Genomic DNA, 24,030 nt, shown 5'->3' with positions numbered 1-24,030 from the left:
AAATACAGGCTTTCTATGTGAAGCCCTTTTAGACAGGGGTTAAATCCCTGTCACAACACCTGTCCGAGGCGGGGGCTCAATGGGGTGGTGCTGCACCCAAACGTTGGCCACAAGCCACTTATTTATGGTTTGGGGTGGGCTTCTTGGGAGGAGGGGCTGGGCATCTTGGCAGGAGGGGCTGGGCATCTTGGCAGGAGGGGCTGGGCAGCCAACCCCTTAGAAGGATGGGGTGAGCATCCAGCCCCCTTGGAGGAGTGGGTGGGCAAACTTCTGAGGTGAGGTTAGGGGGGGGCAGGATGTGACAGATCCAAAAAAGGTCAGCCTCCCCTTTGCTTCCCTCAGCCATCCCCCCGAATACACAACCTTGTGAAATTGGCCATCCAGCTGTCTCTGACCTCCCTGTAGGGCACCAAAACGATTACGCACACCCCTAAAGATTCTCACACAGTACCCCAATTATGTTGCCACCACCAGGATTCATCTAAGGCAGGGGTTACCAACTCCAGTCCTCAAGACCCTCAACAAGTAAGGTTTTCAGGATATCCCTGCTTCAGAACAGATTGCTCGACTGAGGACTGGAGTTGAGAACAACTGATTTAACCTAAGAACTAAGGAGTCCTCGGTCACACTGTTTCTAAATCAGATAGGGGGGACTGTCCCTTGAAGTGTGTTGTCCCTTGAATGGCTTGAAAGAAAGGCCAGAAAAGGTCCTACTCTCCTCATCCCTTTTACTGACAGCAGGGCCAGCAACACTCTGCATTGTAGACTTCGCGGGCAGTGAAAGAGTTAAGCTCTGAGATCTTTTTTAAGACGACAGTGTGATTACAGCAAACTCCTCTGGCAAGAAATCAGCTGGACTTAAAAGCCAAATGAATTTCATACAAAGCAGTGCTGAAGAGGCTCTTCAGCACAAAGCTCTTTTCATATATGCATTTGTGTGAATTCAAAAACATTCCCGTCCGATGCCCATCTGGATGATCAAAGGGCAGACACAAAGGATAAAAAGATGGAAACGCCAAGGCAGCTGCTTCTGTTCTTGATGCTTTACCTGAACTACTGCAGTGTGTAGGTACCACTTTTCAGCTATGTTTTATTTTTTTTGCAGTCTTATTACACCACAAAATCCGTTTTTGTATATTTTTCTTCCCATGCTTCTTTTTGTATATATCTTTGCCTGGGATAAGAAACAATACACTCAAAGGGTTAACTCGAGTTAGAAAAATTATCATTTGTGAGGAGTGGCGAGAGATGCAATATAAGATACTGCACAGGGCCTTTGATATCAATTATAAGGGGAAAGAGAAATCTAAAAATAAGTGCCCTAAGTGCTCCCAGGAAAGAGCAGATTTAAAACACTTTCTGGGATTGTCTGGTTATTTCTGATTTTTGGGATAATGTTCTGCAGTATATAAGTATACCCATGCCACCTGTGGCTACTGATCTGCCCTTGTACTGGCAGTAAGCCCTGGTAAGAGCAGACCTTGCCAGCAGTCAATATGGGGTTTCCCCACTCCTTGGTGCTGCACTTGATTGATAGTGGGAGGTGGTGACATCAGGCCTGAGCATGTCCAATCATTGGACAGACCTGGTGACCTCCTCCTGGCTGTACTTAAGGGCAGTGCCGCCCCAAATTCAGTAGTGCCTCTACCTACTTGAGAGGGGCAGGTCACATAGCCAACAGACTGACTATTGGGCCTTCTCTTGTCCTCTTCCCCTTGGGGGAGTGTGAGTGTGTACTATACCTCTGCCCCTCATAGAGGGACAGGGAAGAGCTGGGACTGCTGCGGGTGCCCTGGGCCTGTAGTGAAGGTCCAGGGACCATCCTTCAGTGAGTAGCTGACAGTTGCTGCATTGGGCAGAACCCTGCCTTGTACTGTGCTGCACAGAGAGAGACAATAAACCGTTCCTGTTATACTCCCACCTACTGTGTTATCTTACTGGGAGGAGAGGTGATAGTTCTACTGGAGGAGATTATCTTCAGTTCCCTGGAGCCTGTGGCAGATGGAGGCGCTGCACTGCTAGAGAACTATGTAGGTAATGTACCCCAGAAACCTGATCCTGTGTCCACACTACTATCGGTGGACAGCTCAGCCCTCCTGTTACCAGCAGTTATCAAGCACCACATATGTAGTAATGGCCAAATCTCCCACGGGGTGGGGGAAACATCGTTACATTTGGAGGCGCTGCTGAGAAACTGCTCAACAGGACAGGTTTTCAGCGACGCAAGGCTGGAAGTTATGAGATACGCTTCCTGATCAAGTGCTGAAACTTAAGGAGGGAGGCTAGGTGTAGTGTCCGCCGGGGGAACTCCTTTCCTCTATCACGGAACTATGCCTTAGATTGCTCTATCGGGTGAATGGTCTGGAGACAGAAGGGCTTTAGCTGTTCTGAGTCGCCCAGAGGCGGGTAGTCAGGATGCCTAAAGGGGGTGCTCTGGATAACTTAGTCCCAATGGCCTCTGAAGAGGGTCTGTGATGCTGGCAGCCAAGCGGGGAGGCGTAAGGTACTGCTAGGGAGTGTCTTAGGAGGGGTGCCTGACGTACAAGGTGCCTAGACTCCTCTGTTGGAAGAACGCCCAGAATACTTCTAGCTGTAGCTAGATCATGGAACCACAGAGTGCTTGTAATGGACTGTAACCGTGTGCAGCGTATTGGAAAGAGCTTTGCTAGCCTGGGGTATTACCTGCTCTCGGTAGACCGCTAACCATGTGTTTTGAGGACGTCCAGAAGATGGATTCCCGGAGGAATCCTATGGGACACGTGGTCCTGTACAATAAGGAACTTAAAATGGTGGTTCTCCAGTTCGAGAAGCTACCAAGGGAAGTTCGTCATACAAGATGTGCGCTCTCCAGCCTTGGCGGGAGACGCCGTGTTGCCTGCAAAAAGGTTGCACGTGAAATTCTTGAAAGTTCTGCACAGGTCTGGCACGAAAGCCAGGACCCCACCCAAGTGATGTGACTGGCTCAGTCAGGAGTCAGAGTCACGCCCTGTCCCAGTGTGCCCCACATCTGATCTGCAGACCAGAGGGAGGGGGCACTGTGACAACCAATGTCTATCAATGGCTGGAGACAGGTGTAGCCGACCGCACACTTCAGTTCTTCGGAGCCAAGCAAGAGAGAGGAGTTATCTTACCAATACCCCAGTGCTCGTGCTTACCCACAGATCTAGCTATGTCTGGCGCTATGGACTTCACCCACTACCATCTACCAGGAGGCCTTCTGGTAGTGAAGTTGGACGGAAAGAGGTACATCCAGTGCCTAGGTCCTAGGTGTGATTTCCCCAGTGACGAGCTGGTTTGGGGAGCCAAGTGTGCTCGATGCGGAGCACGATTTATCAAGCCCACGCTGCTGCAGCTTATGGCCTTCGCAGAAAAAGTTGTGACTGACCCCAATACTTGGGTGGTCAATACTGCTGCTAGCATATCTACCTCGACTATGGAGGTTCCTGAGGGCCCGTGTGCCCACGAGAACACTCCCGTGGGTTAGAGTACCCCGATAATATCCAAAAGCTCTAAGGAGGTTCCAGACCAGGTCCACGCAGAGAAACCAGAGACGAAACCAGTTCAAGTGCAACCATGTAAGGTGACTGCCTGGGGCGATGAGGAACCGTTGTTGTCAGAGGTGTGGGAGCCGGGACCAGTCACACCGATTCCCCTGATACCTCAGAAATTATACGGTACCTCTCCCCTGTGGATGTGCCCCTTCCTTCGCCCTGTAACAGTAGTCGGAGGTCCTACGTGGTGTTCCGGCCGACGCCCAGAGACCAGGCCAAAGTAACCGACGACGCGACCCTCCGAATTGAATCCGATCGACGGTGGAGTCTGACAGTGATGACAGCGACAGTGAAGCCTGAGTGGCGAAAGAGCATTCTGTTGGTGGAGATGCCCAGTGGCCTACTCAGTGCAGCTACGGTGTCCATGGAAACATCCGGTGTGGAGGTAACTTCCGGTACTGCAACCCCTGTGGATACCCCTGTGGACGACAGCGGGGACACGTCAATCCATAGACCCGATGTCGACACACGTGTGGGGCCTGGAGTTGTACCTGGACCTCGTGATGCCGCCAAGTAATGACATCACCATTCAAGCGACCGCTGGAGCGGAGGAGGAAACCAAATTGATTCTCGGTCCGTTGAGTACCTGTAACGCGTAGCTCACCACAAATAAAGCGTGACCGCGGTGCTGAGGTAACGCCAACCCACAGCCACGCGGGCGCGCCTAGGATGTAGATTGGTCATTCAAGCCAGGTCAGGATTGGAGATGTAAGAGTAGTCAGGGTACTTGCCAATATCAGGAGAGGAGAGTTGCGGATCGTCGGGGTGCGTAGCCAGGTTCAGGATAGGAGAGTATCGGATCATCGGAGTACTTAGCCAAAGTCAGTACTGGAGACTGGAGAATAGTCGTACAAGCCGGATCAGGAGTGGAGAGAAACGGAGTCCAAGATACAGGCAGGGTCATGCAACAAGAGGTTAACAGGCAGGCAAGGCAAGGTCTCAGGAACGTGAATGCAGCAAGGAACGGCGTCACACTAGACTGTGCTAAGCAATGAGAGTCTGAACCAGGAAGGTATATAAATGGAGAACCTCCAATAGAGAGCCAGGAAAGAACCAGGAAGTGGAATCCTATTGGCTGCTGGTGCACACAGGTGTGCCCTATGATGCAGCCTGATTAGGACCCAAATGACAGTCTATTCCCATCCCTACAGGATGGCGATTCCTCACAGTACCGCTCCAAGTTGCAGCAGTTTAAAGCGGCCAACTATTCATAGCATACAGTACTTACCATATGTCTTCTCTCTGATACGCCAATGGAAATGACCCTAAAATATACATGCATTTGAGACGTTCAAACCTTTTTTTGCGCACTTAAGTGAACTTTGTGAATTTCACCCATTTTAATTTGGCAAAAAACAATTGCTTCGATGCAAAAGTTGGTGAACTTTGAACAATTTTGGCTTTTTCGCAAGAACTTTTGGGGCTAAAAGTTTGATCCAAATTTTCACTGATTTTTCGGACTCTTGGTAAAGTTTGAAACAGCAGCACAGCAAATCTTGGATAGTTTGCACATTTTTAACCCTCAATTTTCCCATGACAGTCTCTTCCATACAATTTGCACATACTGTATGCCTGTCTCTTCCATACAATTTTTCCCCATGACAGTCTCTTCCATACATTTTATCCCATGACAGTCTCTTCCATTCAAATTTCCCTATGATATATCCACAAGAGTCTCTTCCGTACGATATACCCACTTTACAGTCTACTCCCATCACTACGGTTTACCCACATTACACCATATTCCCATCCCTATGATTTACTCACATTACAGCATGTTCCCATCCCTACGATATACCCACGTTACAGTATATTCCCATCCCTACGATATACCCACGTTACAGTATATTCCCATCCCTACGATATACCCATGTTACAGTGTATTCCTATTCCATACAATGTACCCACATTATAGTCTATTGCCTACAATATACCACATTTTAAAGAAGCAATCTAAGCGGGCACATTTTTTTGAGTTTTTTTTTTAACATAGGATTGAAGCAGGGGTTAACGAGCTGAACCCTATTAATTTCAGCTAAGGGGACCCCCTGCTTCCGGAGATATTTACCTGCGTAGGGGGTGCTGGTAGCTGCTCCAGCTCACTATCCGGGATCATGTAATGGCCGCTTTTCAATGCTCTAACACCCGGCGGACCAATAAGAAATCGTAACACCATCAGTAGAGATGGGTGAATCCACCCAAATCTGTTTCCCAGATTTTCACCGGTTACCCCCAAAATCCGTTTTGCCGTGTAAAATTCGAAAACAGGTTTGGGTGGTTTTAATCCACGCGGATTCATAAAGAAAACTTTGGATACAACTCCTGGACGGACTTGTAGAATCCAATACGCGTATTCAGCAATTCGCCGTCAGACGCTTAACAATCCGGATTGCCGGATTACTGAATCCGTTTATTTGATTCTACAAATCCATCCATGGGTTGCTGAATTCGCGGAGTGTATTGGTAATAATAATCAAAAAAATTTTTTTTACATTTATTTTTTTACTTCAATAGTTTCATGTGTGCAATCTCTAATTAGCTAAAGAACTGTATAGCTGCAGCTGAATTCGTTTTCCATGTATTGATAGGTCGAAATTTGGTGACATATTAAAAGCTGGCATTTGTTTATAATCTGCTTGACTGGCAGTGGAAGCTCATGAATATTCATGAGCATTTATGCACTGACAAGTGCTAAAGGGAGGGCAGGGCTGACAAAGGGGTGTGCCAGGGCTTGTGACAGGACATGAAGGGGCAGTGCCTTAGCAAATGGCTGTTAAAATAGAATACACATGCAGGATATTGACTGAACTGCAGCTTTAAGGAGGTAAGTATCTCGGGAAGCAGAGGTCCCAATTGTTGAATATAATGGGGTTCATCTCTGGAGACCCCCTGCTTCAATCCTGTGTAAAAATAATAATAATAGCCAGCTTGGATAGCTTCTTTAAACGTGATCTTTCACACATTTGTATCTACTGTATCTCTCTTGATGAAGAATCACAATGTGATCAACATATGAATCAAACATACAGCTAGGGTTGCCAGGTGTCCAGTATTGAACCAGTGTTTGGTTACTCTGTCCGGTAACAAATGAGAGATAATACCGGACATGTATGTATATAACGGTATTACCTCTCTGGACTTATTAACCAATCGCGGGGTTTCCCATGAGAAGGGATAGAGCAGTGTTGCTGCTGCTAAGGGGCTGGGCAGCTGCCTCCATCCTGACTGACTGCATTACACAGCAGCAGCCAATCAGGAGGAGGTGGCAGGAGCCTGGGGGGTGGGGACAAATAGTGGAGGAAGAGCATGTAGCAGAGAGTGGTGAGCTGAATGTCCTATGTTTATTTGTTCTGTTTAGTCCTGGTCTGCGTGTGTGTGTGTTTGTGTGTATTTGTACTTGTACTGTTTTGTGTGTGTGTGTCTGCACTGATTGTCCTGTGGGGTGATAATGACAGGGAGGGGGGGTGAGAGGATGAAAGGAGGGGGGGGTGAGAGGTTGAAGGAGGGGGATGAGAGGATGAAGGAGGGGGGGGTGAGAGGATGAAGGGAGTGGGGATGAGAGAGGATGAAGTGAGGAGTCATGAAAGAGGATAAAGGGAGGGGGGATGAGAGATAAAGGGAAGGGGGATGAGGGGAGGGGGTGAGAGGACAAAGAGGGTGAGAGGATAAGGGGAGAGAGGATGATGAGGGGTGCAGTATTGCTTCATGCCATGGGCCTGTATGACTGCAGGTCAGTTATTTATAAATGATCTGACCATTACGTCATTGGTTCTAAATTTCACTCCAAGCATGCACCAATTTGCACTATTTCATATTCATATCCAAGACCCCTCCCAAATTTTTTACGAAACAGAATATAAAGTGGTGCAAATTGGTGAATACTTGGAGTGAAATTTGGAAAAAATTACATAATAGTCATGTCATTTATAAATAACATTCTTCCTCACCAACGATTCTCGCGCGTGTCGCACCTTTCACCATTTTGTCCAGTGTTTTTGGACAAGCCACCTGGCAACCCTACATACAGACATATTGTGTATATGTAAGAGATGTTTGCATGAACACTTTCCATTCATGAGCCTACTGTACCCTAACTTGGATAAATCACAAGTGGTGGAGCATAACAGAACAAGTGGTTTTAGTCTTCAGTCATGAGTATATTGCTTTAATGATTTGGGACTTTCTGCTTGCCTCTTGCTACTGTTTTAATTCCTGCTGGTAAATGCAAAGCTTCAGTATTGAGTTCTATTTCCTGTCTCTTTGCTCATTGATTGAAGTACAGAAGTGCAGATTTCTGTAGCTGTGAGCACAGAAGGGCAGAAGCAATGACGCACTTATAGGTTTGATCATAAGGTTTGTATATTTCACAATACAATATTTTAACAAATGCAATTGTAAAATAAATCAGAGGAATATACAATAAGTCAATATGTACAGGGCTTCAGGATGGCAACACGTGCAACCATTTTTTCTAAGGTCAAGGAACATATGAAGCCTTTTAAAGAATAGTAACAGGGCAGTTATCATATTGGTCACTATGAATATGACTGTGACCCATATTGGTAATGATGTAACAAATGAGATCATCTCTACTTCATTGCCATTAAGGATTTGGCGGGACTTCAATATTTCGTAATCTAATTTCAGCTCCAAAAAGAACAGCAGCGTTTTCAGAGTAAAATGTTTTCTTTGTAATGGGCGAATCATTATTTGTTCTTCATGTGAAGTTTTGAAGTAATAGTACACAGTAGGAGCTGTGCTCTTTTAATGTATCTTGGCAGTGCCGCTGAGCTTCAGGATATAGAAGCTGTTTTACTTTCTCCTGCACCGAGTCATTTGGAAGGGAAGATAGTAGCATGAGGGAAGCAGAAGTGACACGTACAGCAGGAAAAGAGCCGATGCAGCTTGTGATTTTATTTTTACTTATCTGTCTACATATGTTTTGAGAGAAAAAAAATAAGTTTTTACTGACTGTGCTCCCTTATTATGTTATTGATAATGGGGCAGGGAGGCCAATTTATTTTCAGCTGTAGGGAGTCACTGTCCAATTCAACGGAAGTGATCGTACACATCCATCTATTGTCTCCACCACTTTGCCTGAAACTTTACACCAACTCCTATGTACAATTGGATCATTTTATATATACTTCTTAACAAAGGTCCTGTCGAGGCCTGAAACGATGATCACCCTAAAAATAATTATTATTGGAGTAGTGTTGGCTGGTACTATTTTTGTCTACATACTGTAGCTGTATGGTGCACATCCTCATATCACCATCTGGACTGCTCTTACCTCGCTGTAAAAAAAAGGTGAGGTTGACATGGAGGTGTGTTCACAGAGTAGAAATAGTTTATTATGAGCACAGCATCAGTGTGAGTAAAATAGCCAGTTTCATCCTGTGTGCACAGAAAAAAACAATCAAGAGTACTCTTCCCTGTTCAAGACAAAGGGAATTGTGACTTTATACAACAGACGACAGAGAAGCCCAATGCTACATCCAACATGACAAAAATACACAGTAAAATACTTATTTATTCTCTTGAAAAAGGGTCATTTAGTTTAACCCTTTGGCCAAAGCATTGTAAGGTTGCGAGCCACGACAAGGCAGACCCTGTTCGCAAGTCCTAACACAACCAGATAAAATCCTAATATATCTCTATTAGGATTAAAATTCTCATTTACCTCTATTAGGAGGGAGAAAGACCACATTGGATCTATGTCCAGTAGAATGAAAGGACCTACTCACTTTGGAAGTGGGGAGGGGCGGGCTTAAAACCTGGGAAGGATGAGCCACTAACCTCCAACAGCTGAGACAGCTGAGAATACGTTACCTTTTTCAGACAGGCAGTTACACTACGCCACTCTTCCACATTCTCACGCTCTAGCAAGCGCCACTGCCTCCCACCTTCTTATCTTCTCCAACTTCTGTAATGGTTCTCTTCATTTAACAAACAATGTTTTGGGGCCAACTACAATGTGAATGTGTGTGTGGGATGTATGGGATGAATATCTTTCCTGCGTTAGGACTTTCAGCTCAGTCTCTGGAAAGGTATTTTGCACAGATCATGGGCGCAGGTGTTGTTGCTCCCCCATAATCCTGATCCTTGGAAAATTAACCCATCCATTGCTGGTTCACACTGGCCAAGTCTCAAACAAACAGTCTCTCTTTTTACCCAGAATCCACTTAGGGTGGAGTCCAGGGGTTTCAAGTCCAACCCTCACCTATGATTATGTGTACTGTATTCATAATCTGTGAAACATGGTGCTCACTTCAAGGGAATAGCCGTGTAGAATACAAATACTGTTAGGTGTTGAAAATAAAGAAAGACAGGCACCATGATAACAAGGTGACTATTTATTCCTTGCTGTTTCAGCTACCAAAAGAGCTTTTTTCAAGAGCCACCAAACAACTGTGAGACCTAATAAATTCTCACACTTCCCAAAAAAACAGTGCAAACCCTATGTAAATCAAACACACACAGCCCCTGTAAGCTGAGAACCCAAACCCACCACATCATACAGTATATATTTGTGTCAAATGAGTGCAAGTAAGATTGTGACCTCATGAGTAGAACAAAAGACTAAAAGCCCCAGTGCTACATCCAATATGGCAAATGATATAGTTAAATACTTATCTGTTTATCATCTCATAAATAAGGGTAATTTAGTTCAATTCTTTGGCCAAAGTATTTTAAGCCTACAACCACGTCACAGCATGGCCCATGTGTAGGTTCTAACACTGCGGTACCAGCAAAAAGCTCTCATAACCTCACTAATAGAGGTAGAACTGTCTTAATAGACTGATCTTTCACAGTTGTATGACTAGAACTGCCAATTAAGAGGTGGGATGGGCAATCTTGAAACCAGGGTGGAGGGGTCACAAATCTATGCAAATCAAGACTGATGTTATAGGTCTGACGTGGTGAAAACGGCAAACTAAAAAGCCAGTGAAAACAAAAGCAAAATGGTATAAACAGAACATTTGTACAGAAGAAGTAACCTTAGCAAAAATAAGGTAACAGGAAACGTATCAACAGGGGACAGCGAATACCAACGGGCTGGTAACAAGAAGGAAGCAGAATGGGTCCTCTGCAGAGCTGGCAAGGGGGTACCTCAAATCAAATCAAATCAGCTTTATTGGCATGACGAAAGAACATTTCAGTATTGCCAAAGCGTGAATAATAGGGGGTGGGGGACAATAATTACACGAATACTAGGGGGTAGGATATAATGATTGCAGGGTATATGGGTAACAGTTTCACACAGGGGTGTGGGGGTTAGTGTACGTCTCTCAGCTTGTGGCAGGTGCTGATATAGTGTGCAGCCAGTTCTGCTGTGGTTTCATCTTCTCCCAGGAGGATCGCTATTTTTTGGTTCTCTTCTGTATTATTAAAGTTCTGGATAGCAGCAGTGAGTTTCTCTAGGTGGGCACTCCTCACTTCAGGAAAACGGCTGTCAGCGAACAACACACTGGGTTAAAAAATAATGTAGAGTGATGGGGACAGAAAGGTCTAAGTGGACCCCACGGTTAAATGTTGATGTTACTGAAATCGTAAAGAACATGGGCATAGATGCAGGGATATATCCATCTGTCTTAATCAGACAGTAGTGCACATATAGGAAAGGAAGCATGTGAAATAAATCCCCATTAGGCAAATAAAGATATTGTTATCAGCCCACGCAAAGGAAAGACTGGTTCATAGAGAGTCTATCCGCATTCCATTGCTCAGAAACACCATGTATAGTCCACTGTATTTGTTGTTGTATTGTTGTTTTGTATGTGTAGTGTGTCCCAGTGCACACACTCATGTGTTAGAAACAAAAGAGATGCAGCATGTAGACAAGAAATCAATGAGTTTCCTTGGGTAATTCTGCTTTCGATGTATCATAAGAAAAAGTTAATAATGAATTGCGTAGTTTGCCTGTAACACATACTTGATTTCTGCAAGAGCTAAAATCTCAATCTCATAATGTACTGATGTGAGCAGAACACAACTGCCTCTTTCATAGCAAACCGGGTTTCAATTACTTACACCAGTTGAAGTATAAATTATTTAGGTCTGAAGCTGAACCAAATACAGTACATAAGATAGATGTATTTTTCCAAATCTAGATTCAGAAAACAATAAAGTTGAATATTTAAAAAAAAAAAATCAAGTTTTAGCAAAATTACATATTTTTTTTGGAAAACATATGGCTGAGTGAAACGGCAAATGTAATGTATTATTAGGTTTAGAGTTTTCTTTAATATATTTGGTTATGTTACGATACAGGGTATGTTACGTATTTGCACATATATTCAATATAGAGATCTTACAAAGGAGCTTTCCACCCCAAGGGCTGTACAATTACAACTGGAATTAGAGACAAGGTGATTTAATAATGGGTTATATCAAGTAACGGCAGTATAAATGTGCAATTTACTAGCTATGAAAGGGTGCCTGTTTTTAAATGGAAACTTGATGCAATGCTAAGGAGCATGTTTCTGCTATTTAGAACTCTACTGTACATGGTAGTTCAGGGGAGGACACTGACCTGACTAGTACCATTTTGGAAAAGTGTGCTTACCACAGAAGTAAGGCCCCAGTAGACAAAGTATACTGGCCCATCTTTGCTAAGCGGAACTATTGTACAAGACACCTTCCGACTCATTCATGTGAAAGTGTCTTGTAGAATAGCACCTCTTAATAAATATGAGCTAGTATACTTTGTCTACTAGGGTCCTATATTAAAGCACTAATCCCCCTACTCCTTTTTTTTTAAACCCTCATTTATTAACAGGATGGGAACCTGGGGGCCCTACAGTTGCCGATATACTTACAGGGGAAGTTACCGGGTTTAAATTTCCCTCCAGGGGAAAGAAAATGGCTGCCACATCTCAGGCCAATAAGAAGCCACAACATCATTGATTATGGCATCCAATTGGACGGCCATTTAAATCCCTACTCAAAACCAGGATGTAATACCGGTAAATTGACCAGTACGTATCTTGGAAACCAGGTTGCCGGAGCTGAAAATATTGCGATTCAGCTCTTGAAGACCCCTGGTTCCAATCCTTTACACTCTACCGCTGGCCAAATGTCCTACACCGAGCAGGTCCTGAAAAGTGTAGGTAGAACAACAAAATGAATATAGACATAGAAAAGGTTGTAAAAGGTTTTCACAAAAACCATGAGATTGAAAATGGAGTAGGGAAAGCAGGGTTCCGGAGTGTAGAGAGGAATGTGTCATCTATATAATGTTGTATGGTATGAAATGTGATTGTTGAAATAATTCTGTACAAGAGGGTTGTCCGTCCGTCCCCCGTCCCCCCGCCCCTCCCACCCTCTTTCTCTATTTTTTTTTCGGTACCTCACCCCCTCCAATTTCACTGTTGAAAATTTCAATAAAAATATAAGTTTTAAAATGGAGCAGGGATTTGTAGGGAACGTCCCAACTCAAACTGGTTGCGACAGCCTCGCGTGACCGCACAATTCTGTGCACCAGTATCAAAAAAGATTCAGAGCTCACAAAACAGTTATTAAAAAAAATAATTTTAAAAAAGGTCACAAAATCAGGAGCGAGAATTTTTTTTTTTTTGCAATTGACTGTTTTTTGAATATATATGTTTTCAGTGTAATCAGAAGCTCTAGGATATTGACGCCTAGAAATGGCTGTGTCACATCAGGAAGACATTCTAGTCCTGTTTCATGTGTTTTCTACGCCTGCAGAAGTTTATTTTGATCTCTGACTAGCAATGAGAAAGACGGCCTCGGCACTGGGAACTTCAAACATCCGAGCTTTGTATGACTTTGAATTTGGGTATCGCAGCTTGCATCTCTAGTTAACCTCTTTGCAGGCAGAAGGACCTGCAATGCATATATAGTTTGGAGAGATTCATCTCCCATATTTTCCCGTGTGGATATGTCAGTGACAAAGATAACACTGAGGCTCTGACCACCCTCTTTTATTGACTTTTAAAGGTTGTTTTCTCTTTTCCAGCCTTAACCCTTACAGCTACGACGAGAACTGCCTGAGCATTAGTGAAGATCACATCCCCTTAGCTGCCTTGCCGCTGCTGGCCATTTCTTCCCCCCAGTACCAAGATGCAGTTGCTATGGTGATCAACAGAGCAAACCAAGTTTACAATGAATTCCTGAAGTCTCCAGATGGGGCCGGCTTTAATGGACAGGTATCTTTCCATAACCACTGTGTACAGTTCAGCATCTTGATGCACATGCAATAATAGAGGGGGTGGGGTATGTGCTAAAGCAATTTTAGAGCAGAACCGACACATGTAGTGTCATTTTCATCATGCGCCACTATCCATCAATGACCCATATTCACTAAAGGGTGCCAAGGTTTAGCAACACTTACCTCCTAAACTAATCCAATTTTGGCCCCATGTGCTTCAGCTTGCGATTTGGGAAGGGCCATAGGAGGAGTTAGGTCAGTGTGTCACATTCTCCCTTTTTAATCTACATCAAAAACCAACCAAGTTTTTTAGGTGCTGTAATTTACTGGCTTTTAACTATTTGCACCAGATATAAGTAATAGTTTTTAACACTTAACATGAACGTGCTCCTAAAAATGGGGCAATACGTCTTTCTCTGCACCAACTTTGCCTTAGTAAAGGGGTGGGCAACTCCATATACATATATATATATATATATATAATAATGTGGTGGGTGTTGGAGTTAGAGCGTGCTGGGAATGTGTGTGTTATATATATATATATATATATATATATATATATATATATATATAGTGCAAAATCCTGTATTATATAAATGCGGACAGTTTAATAAAAAACAGGAAGAACCAGTTTCCTATAGATAGAAATACATGGTGGATACAATAAAAATACAATGTTTGTAAGGTGAGTCGGGAAATATATTAAATATATATATATATATATATATATATATATATATATATATATATATATATATATATATATATATATACATACACACACATACTGTACATACATACAAAGGGAAAAAAAGCACTCAAACAATCATACTATATATATATATATATATATATATATATATATATATATATATATATATATATATATATACAGTGCTCGACAAACCCGGTCGCCCACTTGCCAGGTGCGAATGGAAATTGGCCCGTGGCCAGCTACTTTTTCCCCCTGCTCTGCGCAAATTTTAAAAAAATTAAAAAAAATAAATAACAAAAAAAATATCCTCCTGGCTGATTGGCCAATTGGTCGTGACGCGGAATGGAGCCCTTCTCTGCAGGGGTAATGGCTTCTCCTCGCGCGCGCAGTCCATCTCCGTCTCCTGCCCGCGCTTCCCTCCTCATCCCCTCCAGTCTCCGCTCCTGTCGGGCAAGAGATGACAGCAGGGGATTTCTCCCCCCATCTCCCCCCCCCCCCCTGCCCCGCTTGCCCTCCGGTTCTGCTCCTGTCCCTGTGGCTGCTCGCGCGGGGCAGGAGATGACAGCGGGCGATGTTCCCCCGTCCCGGTTGCCCTACGGTCCCCGCTTTCCCCCAGTGCCAGTGGCTGCTCCCGATGCCAGCAGGGGTGTTCCCCTCGGTCCCCGTGGCTGTCTCCGCTTCCCCACCCATTTTTTTATTTAAATAAATAAATAAATAAATAAAAATATCTTCCTGGCTGATTGGCCGTGACGCGGTCGTGACGTGGAATGGAGCCCTTCTCTGCAGGGGTAAGTAATGGCTGCTCCTCGCGTGCGCGGTCCCTGTCTCCTGCTCGCGCTTCCCCTCTCATCCCCTCAGTCTCCGCTCCTGTCCCCGTGGCTGCTCGCGCGGGGCAGGAGATGACGGCAGGGGATTTCCCCCCCCACCCACTCCCCCGTCCCGCTTGCCCTCCGGTTCCGCTCCTGTCCCCGTGGCTGCACGCCCGGGGCAGGAGATGACAGCGGGGAATGTTCCCCCCCCCCTCCCAAACCTGCTTCCCCTTTGGTCTCCGCTCCTGTCCCCGTGGCTGCTCGCGCGGGGCAGGGGATTTCCTGCTTGCCCTCCGGTTCCGCTCCTGTGGCTGCATCCGCTACCCCTCCCCCCCCCCCCCCCACACAGAGAGTGTGTGTGTATGAGAGTGTGTGTGTGTATGTATGTATGAGTGAGTGAGTGCGTGAGTGAGTGCGTGAGTGCGTGAGTGCGTGTGTGTGTGTGTGTGTGTGTGTAAGAGAGAGAGAGAACGTGTAGGACACCAAAGGTACCCCCCCACCCCACCCAGTCATCCCCCCACCCCACCCAGTCATCCCCCCACCCCACCCAGTCATCCCCCCACCCAGTCATCGACCCACCCCACCCAGTCAGTCATCCCCCCACCCCACCCAGTCAGTCATCCCCCCACACCACCCAGTCATCCCCCCACCCAGTCATCCCCCCACCCCACCCAGTCATCCCCCCACCCCACCCAGTCAGTCATCCCCCCACCCCACCCAGTCAGTCATCCCCCCACCCAGTCAGTCATCCCCCCACCCCACCCAGTCAGTCATCCCCCCACCCAGTCAGTCATCCCCCCATCCCACCCAGTCAGTCATCCCCCCACCCCACCCAGTCAGTCATACTCCCCCCCACCCAGTCAGTCATACTCCCCCCCACCCAGTCAGTCATACTCCCCCCCACCCAGTCAGTCATACCCCCCCACCAGTAGGTCATACCCCCCCCACCCAGTCAGTCATACCCCCTCAGTCAGTCATACCTCCCCACCCAGTCAGTCATACCCCCCCCACCCAGTCAGTCATACCCCCCCACCCAGTCAATCATACCCCCCCACCCAGTCAAACATACCCCCCCACCCAGTCAGTCATGACCTCCCCCACCCAGTCAGTCATAACCCCCCCCACCCAGTCATACCCCCCCACCCACCCAGTCATACCCCCCCACCCAGTCATACCCCCTCCACCCAGTCAGTCATACACCCCCACCCAGTCAGTCATACCCCCCACCCAGTCAGTCATACCCCCCCACCCAGTCAATCATACACCCCCCCACCCAGTCAATCATACCCCCCCCCACCCAGTCAAACATACCCCCCCACCCAGTCAGTCATAACCTCCCCCACCCAGTCAGTCATACCCCCCCACCCAGTCAGTCATACCCCCCCACCCAGTCAGTCATACCCCTCCACCCAGTCAGTCATACTCCCCCACCCAGTCAGTCATACCCCCCCACCCAGTCAAACATACCCCCCCACCCAGTCAAACATACCCCCCCACCCAGTCAGTCATGACCTCCCCCACCCAGTCAGTCATAACCCCCCCCACCCAGTCATACCCCCCCACCCAGTCATACCCCCTCCACCCAGTCAGTCATACACCCCCACCCAGTCAGTCATACCCCCCACCCAGTCAGTCATACCCCCCCCCCACCCAGTCAATCATACCCCCCCCCCCACCCAGTCAATCATACCCCCCCCACCCAGTCAAACATACCCCCCCACCCAGTCAGTCATAACCTCCCCCACCCAGTCAGTCATAACCCCCCCCACCCAGTCATACCCCCTCCCCCACCCAGTCATACCCCCTCCACCCAGTCAGTCATACACCCCCACCCAGTCAGTCATACCCCCCCACCCAGTCAGTCATACCCCCCCACCCAGTCAGTCATACCCCTCCACCCAGTCAGTCATACTCCCCCACCCAGTCAGTCATACCCCCCACCCAGTCAGTCATACCCCCCCACCCAGTCAATCATACCCCCCCACCCAGTCAAACATACCCCCCACCCAGTCAGTCATGACCTCCCCCACCCAGTCAGTCATAACCCCCCCCACCCAGTCATACCCCCTCCACCCAGTCAGTCATACACCCCCACCCAGTCAGTCATACCCCCCACCCAGTCAGTCATACCCCCCCCCACCCAGTCAATCATACCCCCCCCACCCAGTCAATCATACCCCCCCCCCACCCAGTCAATCATACCCCCCCCCACCCAGTCAAACATACCCCCCCACCCAGTCAGTCATAACCTCCCCCACCCAGTCAGTCATAACCCCCCCCACCCAGTCATACCCCCTCTCCGACCCAGTCATACCCCCTCCACCCAGTCAGTCATACACCCCCACCCAGTCAGTCATACCCCCCCACCCAGTCATACCCCCCCACCCAGTCATACCCCCTCCACCCAGTCAGTCATACCCCCCCCCCACCCAGTCACAGTCATACCCCCCCCCACCCAGTCAGTCAGTCATACCCCCCCACCCAGTCAGTCACCCCCCCACCCAGTCAGTCATCCCACCCCCCTGCCCAGTCACCCCACCCAGTCAGACAGTCAGTAATCCCCACCCAGTCAGTCAGTAATCCCCACCCAGTCACCCCACCCAATCACCCCACCCAATCACCCACCCAGTCACCCCACCCAATCACCCACCCAGTCACCCCATCACCCCACCCAGTCACCCCATCACCCCACCCAGTCACCCCATCACCCCACAGTGACCCTCCGTCTCTCACCCTCTCTCTCTCCCTCTGTCTCTCCCTCTCTCCCTCTCTCTCTCCCTCTCACCCTCTCTCTCACCCTCTCTCCGTCTCTCTCTCACCCTCTCTCGGTCTCTCTCTCACCCTCTCTCTGTCTCTCTCTCACCCTCTCTCTGTCTCTCTCTCACCCTCTCTCCGTCCTCTCTCACCCTCTCTCCATCTCTCTCTCACCCTCTCTCGTCTCTCTCTCACCCTCTCTCCGTCTCTCTCTCACCCTCTCTCCGTCTCTCTCTCACCCTCTCTCCGTCTCTCTCTCACCCTCTCTCCGTCTCTCTCTCACCCTCTCTCCGTCTCTCTCTCACCCTCTCTCCGTCTCTCTCTCACCCTCTCTCTCTCTCTGTCTCGCCCTCTCTCTGTCTCGCCCTCTCTCTGTCTCGCCCTCTCTCTGTCTCGCCCTCTCTCTGTCTCGCCCTCTCTCTGTCTCACAATCTGGATCTGGATATTTTATTTACCCTGTATATCTTAACTGCCCTATACTACACCGAAATAACCTATACTGCTTTCTTCCAGATCTGACTCAAGCTTCACACAGAAGACATTGGAATCCCCCGTAACCCAGAAGACAGGTAGGGAACACATCCCCTCCAATGTATAACATTGTGGGAATGAGGTACCTGGACATTGAGGGTCTGCGGATCAGGTAAGATCCCAGGTGGGATTGCTGCTTTAAATATTCTGAAGCGGGGGCATCCAGGCACTAGTTAAGGGGTGCAGGAAACTAGTCATTCACATCTGGCTTTTTTTTCTAGATTCGACATTTATACACACACATACACACACACAAAACAAGGACTAATTGTAGTATAATGTAATACAATAAATAAACTTATGTCAAAAACGAATGTTCTTACTAGAAATGTATTAAATTTATTTCATTTATGGGTTTTTTTAAATGCGGGGCTGGGGGCGGGATTAGAGGCGGGGTTGGGGGTGGGACTAGAGGCGGGGTTGGGGGCGGGACTAGGTGGCGAGTAGATTTTTTGGTTCGGCGAGTAGATTTTTGGGTGATTTGTCAAGCACTGTATATATATATATATATATATATATGCAAATATAGCTGTATGCTCATCTGCATGTCTTAGGCAGGTCTGCAACCCCGCCTTTCCCCATTATCACCCAGCATACAGCACTTCCACTGCAGCAAGGGATTCTGGGAAATGACATGCAAATGAGCACACAGTGTCACTTTTTGCCTCAATAACCATTTTTAACATGGTTCCCTATAGGCTTAAGCTTGCTGCATGGTCACAGCTTTGAGCACAGCCAGGGTTAAGGTGCATACATATACATATATATATATATATATATATATATATATATATATATATATATATATATATATATATATATATATAAGTGTATATATATATATAATATATTATAACTAAATATTAGGTATAAACGAAGTGATTTAATAACCGTTACCAAGTAGTTACACAGCAAATATATTAATATAGGAAAATGCAGCTCTAAACCGGATTATCCAAATCCAATAAATATCAGTAAAAAGAACACACAGCGCAAAATCCTGTATTATATAAATGCGACAGTTTAATAAAAACAGGGAGAACCAGTTCCCTATAGAGAGAAATAGATGGTGGATACAATAAAAATACAATGTACATAAATGTATAAAAACAATACAATGTGCCAAACAGGAGTTAATACTCAGTGTGGAGGCGAAAAAGTTAGTACTCAGGTTGGGGCGCAATGCAAGCTGGTTGCCAAAGGTGTGCAGTAGGCTGAATGATTATAGCTAATTGGCATATCAGATATACGACATCCATATGTTGACTGTAGAAAGTCTGGGTTGTCAGTCCTGTGGCAGAATTAGGAGATATCCTGAGGAGAGAAGAAATAAAGAACGGTCTCACCAATGATGAAGGAGTGTATTTGATCCAGGAGAAATATATTCACTGTCCCGTCAGCTAGGCATCTCAGATGAACAGCAGGACAGCCAAGATGTGCTGATCCGGGAACACTGTGATGATGTATTGCAGATGTCTTGATAACAATCGACTACCGGATCAGAATACAAATGGGTAACCGTTATTACCGCTGGTGAGCATAAGAGCCAGATGAGATGAACAGGCAGATAGCCCGTGAGCACTGATTCCAACTCCACGGTTCCCTTCCCAACAAAGTGCGCGCCGAAAACGCCACCAGGAAAAAACAGCCTGCACACTCTTTTCAACCTCCAAACAGCCCCAGCCTAGGGGATTCCCTCACACAGCTGATCGTACTCAAAGTAGTGATGTAGCCCATCACGTTTTGTCAGCTGATGCACTGACTTCATCAGGGGTGTGTCCAAAAAGAGGTAGCCTTGAATATTTATAGTCCAGATGGAAAGTCCTGATAGATGGATCCCAATAAAGCATTGATTGAACTTCAATTCTAAATGCAGTATATAATGGCTTATTGAATTAATGATAAAACTGACTAATGTCCATAATCATCATAAACTATATAATTCAAAAATTATGAAGATAAGAAAAACAAAATAAACAAGAAAGACAATAATGTAAGACAATAAAACATATGTATGTATAAAAAAGTGTCAATAATGGATAAACATGCCTGCTGATATACAAACAAAGCATGCCACCATAAACCAGCATACTAACACAAGAGAAATATACTCAATATTAACCACCTAACAAAATGGAAATATCAACACGGGGTATATTAAATAAAATAACCCAATTTGTGTATAAAAATAAATAAATATATATATATATATATATATATATATATATATATATATATACACATATAAATACGACTCTAAATGATACCCTATCCAATCAATAAAAAATAAGGAATATATAATAATAATAAAAAAATAATAATAAAAAATATGTATCAAACATACACTAAAGGGTGTCGCTCACACTATATATACAAACAAAGGCTAGAAAACCCTGTTCCAAAAACATAATAATATTAAAATCATAATTAATTCAAACTAGAACCAAAAATAATATAAATAAGCTAAGGAACTGGTGGTGCTAAGGGATCAAACGAATATATGAACACACAAAATCCTAACAAGATCCCTAAGATAGCACTCAAATAAACCTACTTATCAATAAACATGCAACAAAACAAGGTACAATAGTCAATATAGGAAAATGGAAAATGGTTTTAATTAAATGCAGAAGATCATACTAACATTAAAAACATACAAACACTGATGGCAGCAAATCTCAATAATTAGCAAGGAAAAATTGCATACAAAACATCTGTAAACAAATGACTGTAAAGCTCCACTAATAGACCAAGATAATAAACCTATCTATAAACAATAACTGAAATAGTTAAAGAAAAATTGGAAGGTACAAATAAACCTTCTGCATTTAATTAAAACCATTTTTCTATATTGACTATTGTACCTTGTTTTGTTGCATGTTTTATTGATAAGTAGGTTTATTTGAGTGCTATCTTAGGGATCTTGTTAGTCTTTTGTGGATGTATGTATATATATATATAAAGCAGAAAATAGCCGTGATAGTCCAGTTGCGATAGGGCAGAATAAATGAGTTCTTCAGCATTAGGTGATACCTTTTTTATTGGACTAACAATTTATGTCATAGGACAAGCTTTCGAGAGTTCTCCTCTCTTCTTCAGGTCAAGCAATACTGATATACAAAGGATTTAGTGGCTAAAGCAGCGTAGAGAGAGGAAACCAGATCATTCCATAAATGATTTAAAAATCAAAATCCTCAATGGAATGTTTAAATGCACCCAAGAACGGAAAACATTTGAACTCAGAATGATAAGACTCTTTGACACCAAAACCAAAGGACTTAATGCGGACATGGGTTTTCTCACACCCTATCAACATTGTTTGTAATTATCCTGCTTGCCTCAATTCTTATCCACACTTTCTCTCCCCTCCAGCATCCCTTTCCCTCCCCACCTTTCTTTGACACTGTCCCCTGTCTTCAAACACTTAACACCCTACCTTATCTACAGTAAATATCTGTTGTTTTTTTTTTCCTCTCTCTACACTGCTTTAGCCACTGAATCCTTTGTATATCAGTATTGCTTGACCTGAAGAAGAGAGGAGAACTCTCGAAAGCTTGTCATATGACATAAATTGTTAGTCCAATAAAAAGGTATCACCTAATACTGAAGAACTCATTTATTCTGCACTATATATGTATGTATGTATATGTATATATATATATATATATATATATATATATATATATATATATATATATATATATATATATATATATATACACACAAAAGACTAACAAGATATATGTGTGTATATATATACACACACACACATAGTGACATAGTCCCAGGATAGTGGGCAGCTTTCTGTCTGATTTATAGAAGAAAGTGCAGACTTAGTATGAAAGTGATTCGCTCCACAGATTCACAGTCACTAAGGCCTTGGATAGGAAATCCATACCAGACTTTACAATGGGTCTGATTTCCCTCACCTGCTCTCCTAATTGAGGAACAGGAATATATTGCAGTGAGGTTTGCTGCTCCCCTGTATCCAGGTTTGGGTAAACGGCCTCCCCACGTGTTGCAGGATCTGAGAATCTATTTGGACACTGTCCCCATCTGACAGTTAAGGACTCAATATTATCTCTGTGTGTTTTTTTAAAGTTGGTAAATGGCTTACCCAGCCAACATTGCAGATAGGGATATGCATGTGAGTTTGACTCCTGACAGGAGTAGATGTTTCCTTTTATGATTTCTTTTGTTTCTTAAAGTGACAGTGTTTAAAATGTTCAGTGTCACTAATGGAAAAATAAACCGCTGAAGGTTGAGGGCTGAGTGCCCCTTGTGTGTATATACGTGTTTGTCCCCCTTTTCTACAAGTTAAACCCTAGAAGACTGTGTCGCGAAGAGCCTGGGCAAACGGCAGCGCTACATAAAGGGAGCCGTTTGTCACTACATATATATATATAAACTAGCTTATATACCCGGCGTTGCCCGGGATATTTTCCCGCTCCGCCTCGCTCTACGCTCACCCCCCTCCTTTCACATCTCCATTTCCCCCCCTTCACAGTTTCGATTTCCCCCTTCACATCTCCAATTCTTCCCCCTCCCCCCCCCCGCCTTCATAGCTCTGTGGCGGCAGGTCACTGGGGGGGGGGGGGGTGGCCGGGAGGGTTGGGATTCCCCCCCCTTCACAGCTAGGCGGCGTCTCCCTGGGTGGGCGGGTTGGAATCTCCCCCCCTTCAGAGGTTAGCGGCGGTTGCTCACCTTTGGTTAGTGATTTCCCCCCCCTTCCTTCAGAGCTCGGCACGAGTGTGTCAATGGGGGGGCGGGAGGGTTGATTCTGCCCCCCCCCCCAGTTGCAAGCGGGAGGGTTCTGCGGCTCACTGCAGGTGGATTAGTGACAGGGTGCGGTGGCACCCTGCGGGTATCTCTGCGGCGGCTGACTTTGGGTGCGGTGTGTATTGTATGTCTTTATTTATATAGCGCCATTAATGTACATAGCGCTTCAGGGGGTGTGACAGGGGGGATGGCGGCAGCGGACTTACTGTGGGACGGGGTGTCTGCTGTGGTGGCGGGCGGGAGCTGGGTCTTCAACAGAAAGCATGGGGCCCAGGACAAATGAAAGGAGCAGGGCACCCCCCTTCTCCCCCCACCCAACCCATAGCGCACCTACCAGGGAAAAATATTTTTTAGCGCACAACTTGAACGTAACTGTTTTGTTATTGTCACACCGGAAAAAAGATTACAATGCAACCTGTTTCTTTTTATATTTTCCACAAAAGACAGGTGAGTGACTGGGTGCGCGGGTGGGTGCGCGGGTGGGTGCGCAGGTGAGAGGGTGCGCGGGTGCACAGGTGAGTGGGTGCGCGTGTGAGTGGGTGCGCGAGTGAGTGGGTGCACGGGTGGGTGGGTGCACGGGTGGGTGCACGGGTGGGTGGGTGCACGGGTGGGTGCGCGGGTGGGTGCGCGGGTGGGTGACTGAGTGGGTGCGCGGGTGTGTGACTGAGTGGGTGCGCGGGTGGGTGACTGAGTGGGTGAGTGGGTGCGCGGGTTAGC

General features: G+C 45.9%; 1 protein-coding gene across 3 annotated transcripts in view; it reads left to right on the top strand.

Annotated features, from left to right (window-relative positions):
• Positions 1 to 24,030, top strand: part of PITPNM3 (PITPNM family member 3) — a 462,376-nt gene that overhangs the window by 323,592 nt on the left and 114,754 nt on the right. For all 3 annotated transcript variants that reach the window (XM_075594415.1, XM_075594416.1, XM_075594417.1), the window contains one exon: positions 13,534 to 13,723. In XM_075594415.1, the coding sequence (XP_075450530.1) occupies positions 13,534 to 13,723 (190 nt within the window). The remainder of the gene's footprint in view (positions 1 to 13,533; positions 13,724 to 24,030) is intronic.

Source organism: Ascaphus truei, chromosome 3 (genome assembly GCF_040206685.1).
Source record: "Ascaphus truei isolate aAscTru1 chromosome 3, aAscTru1.hap1, whole genome shotgun sequence".
NCBI classification, from domain to species: Eukaryota; Metazoa; Chordata; class Amphibia; order Anura; family Ascaphidae; genus Ascaphus; species Ascaphus truei.
Note: the sequence above shows the minus strand (reverse complement) of the source record. Positions and strands in the feature narration are given on the sequence as shown.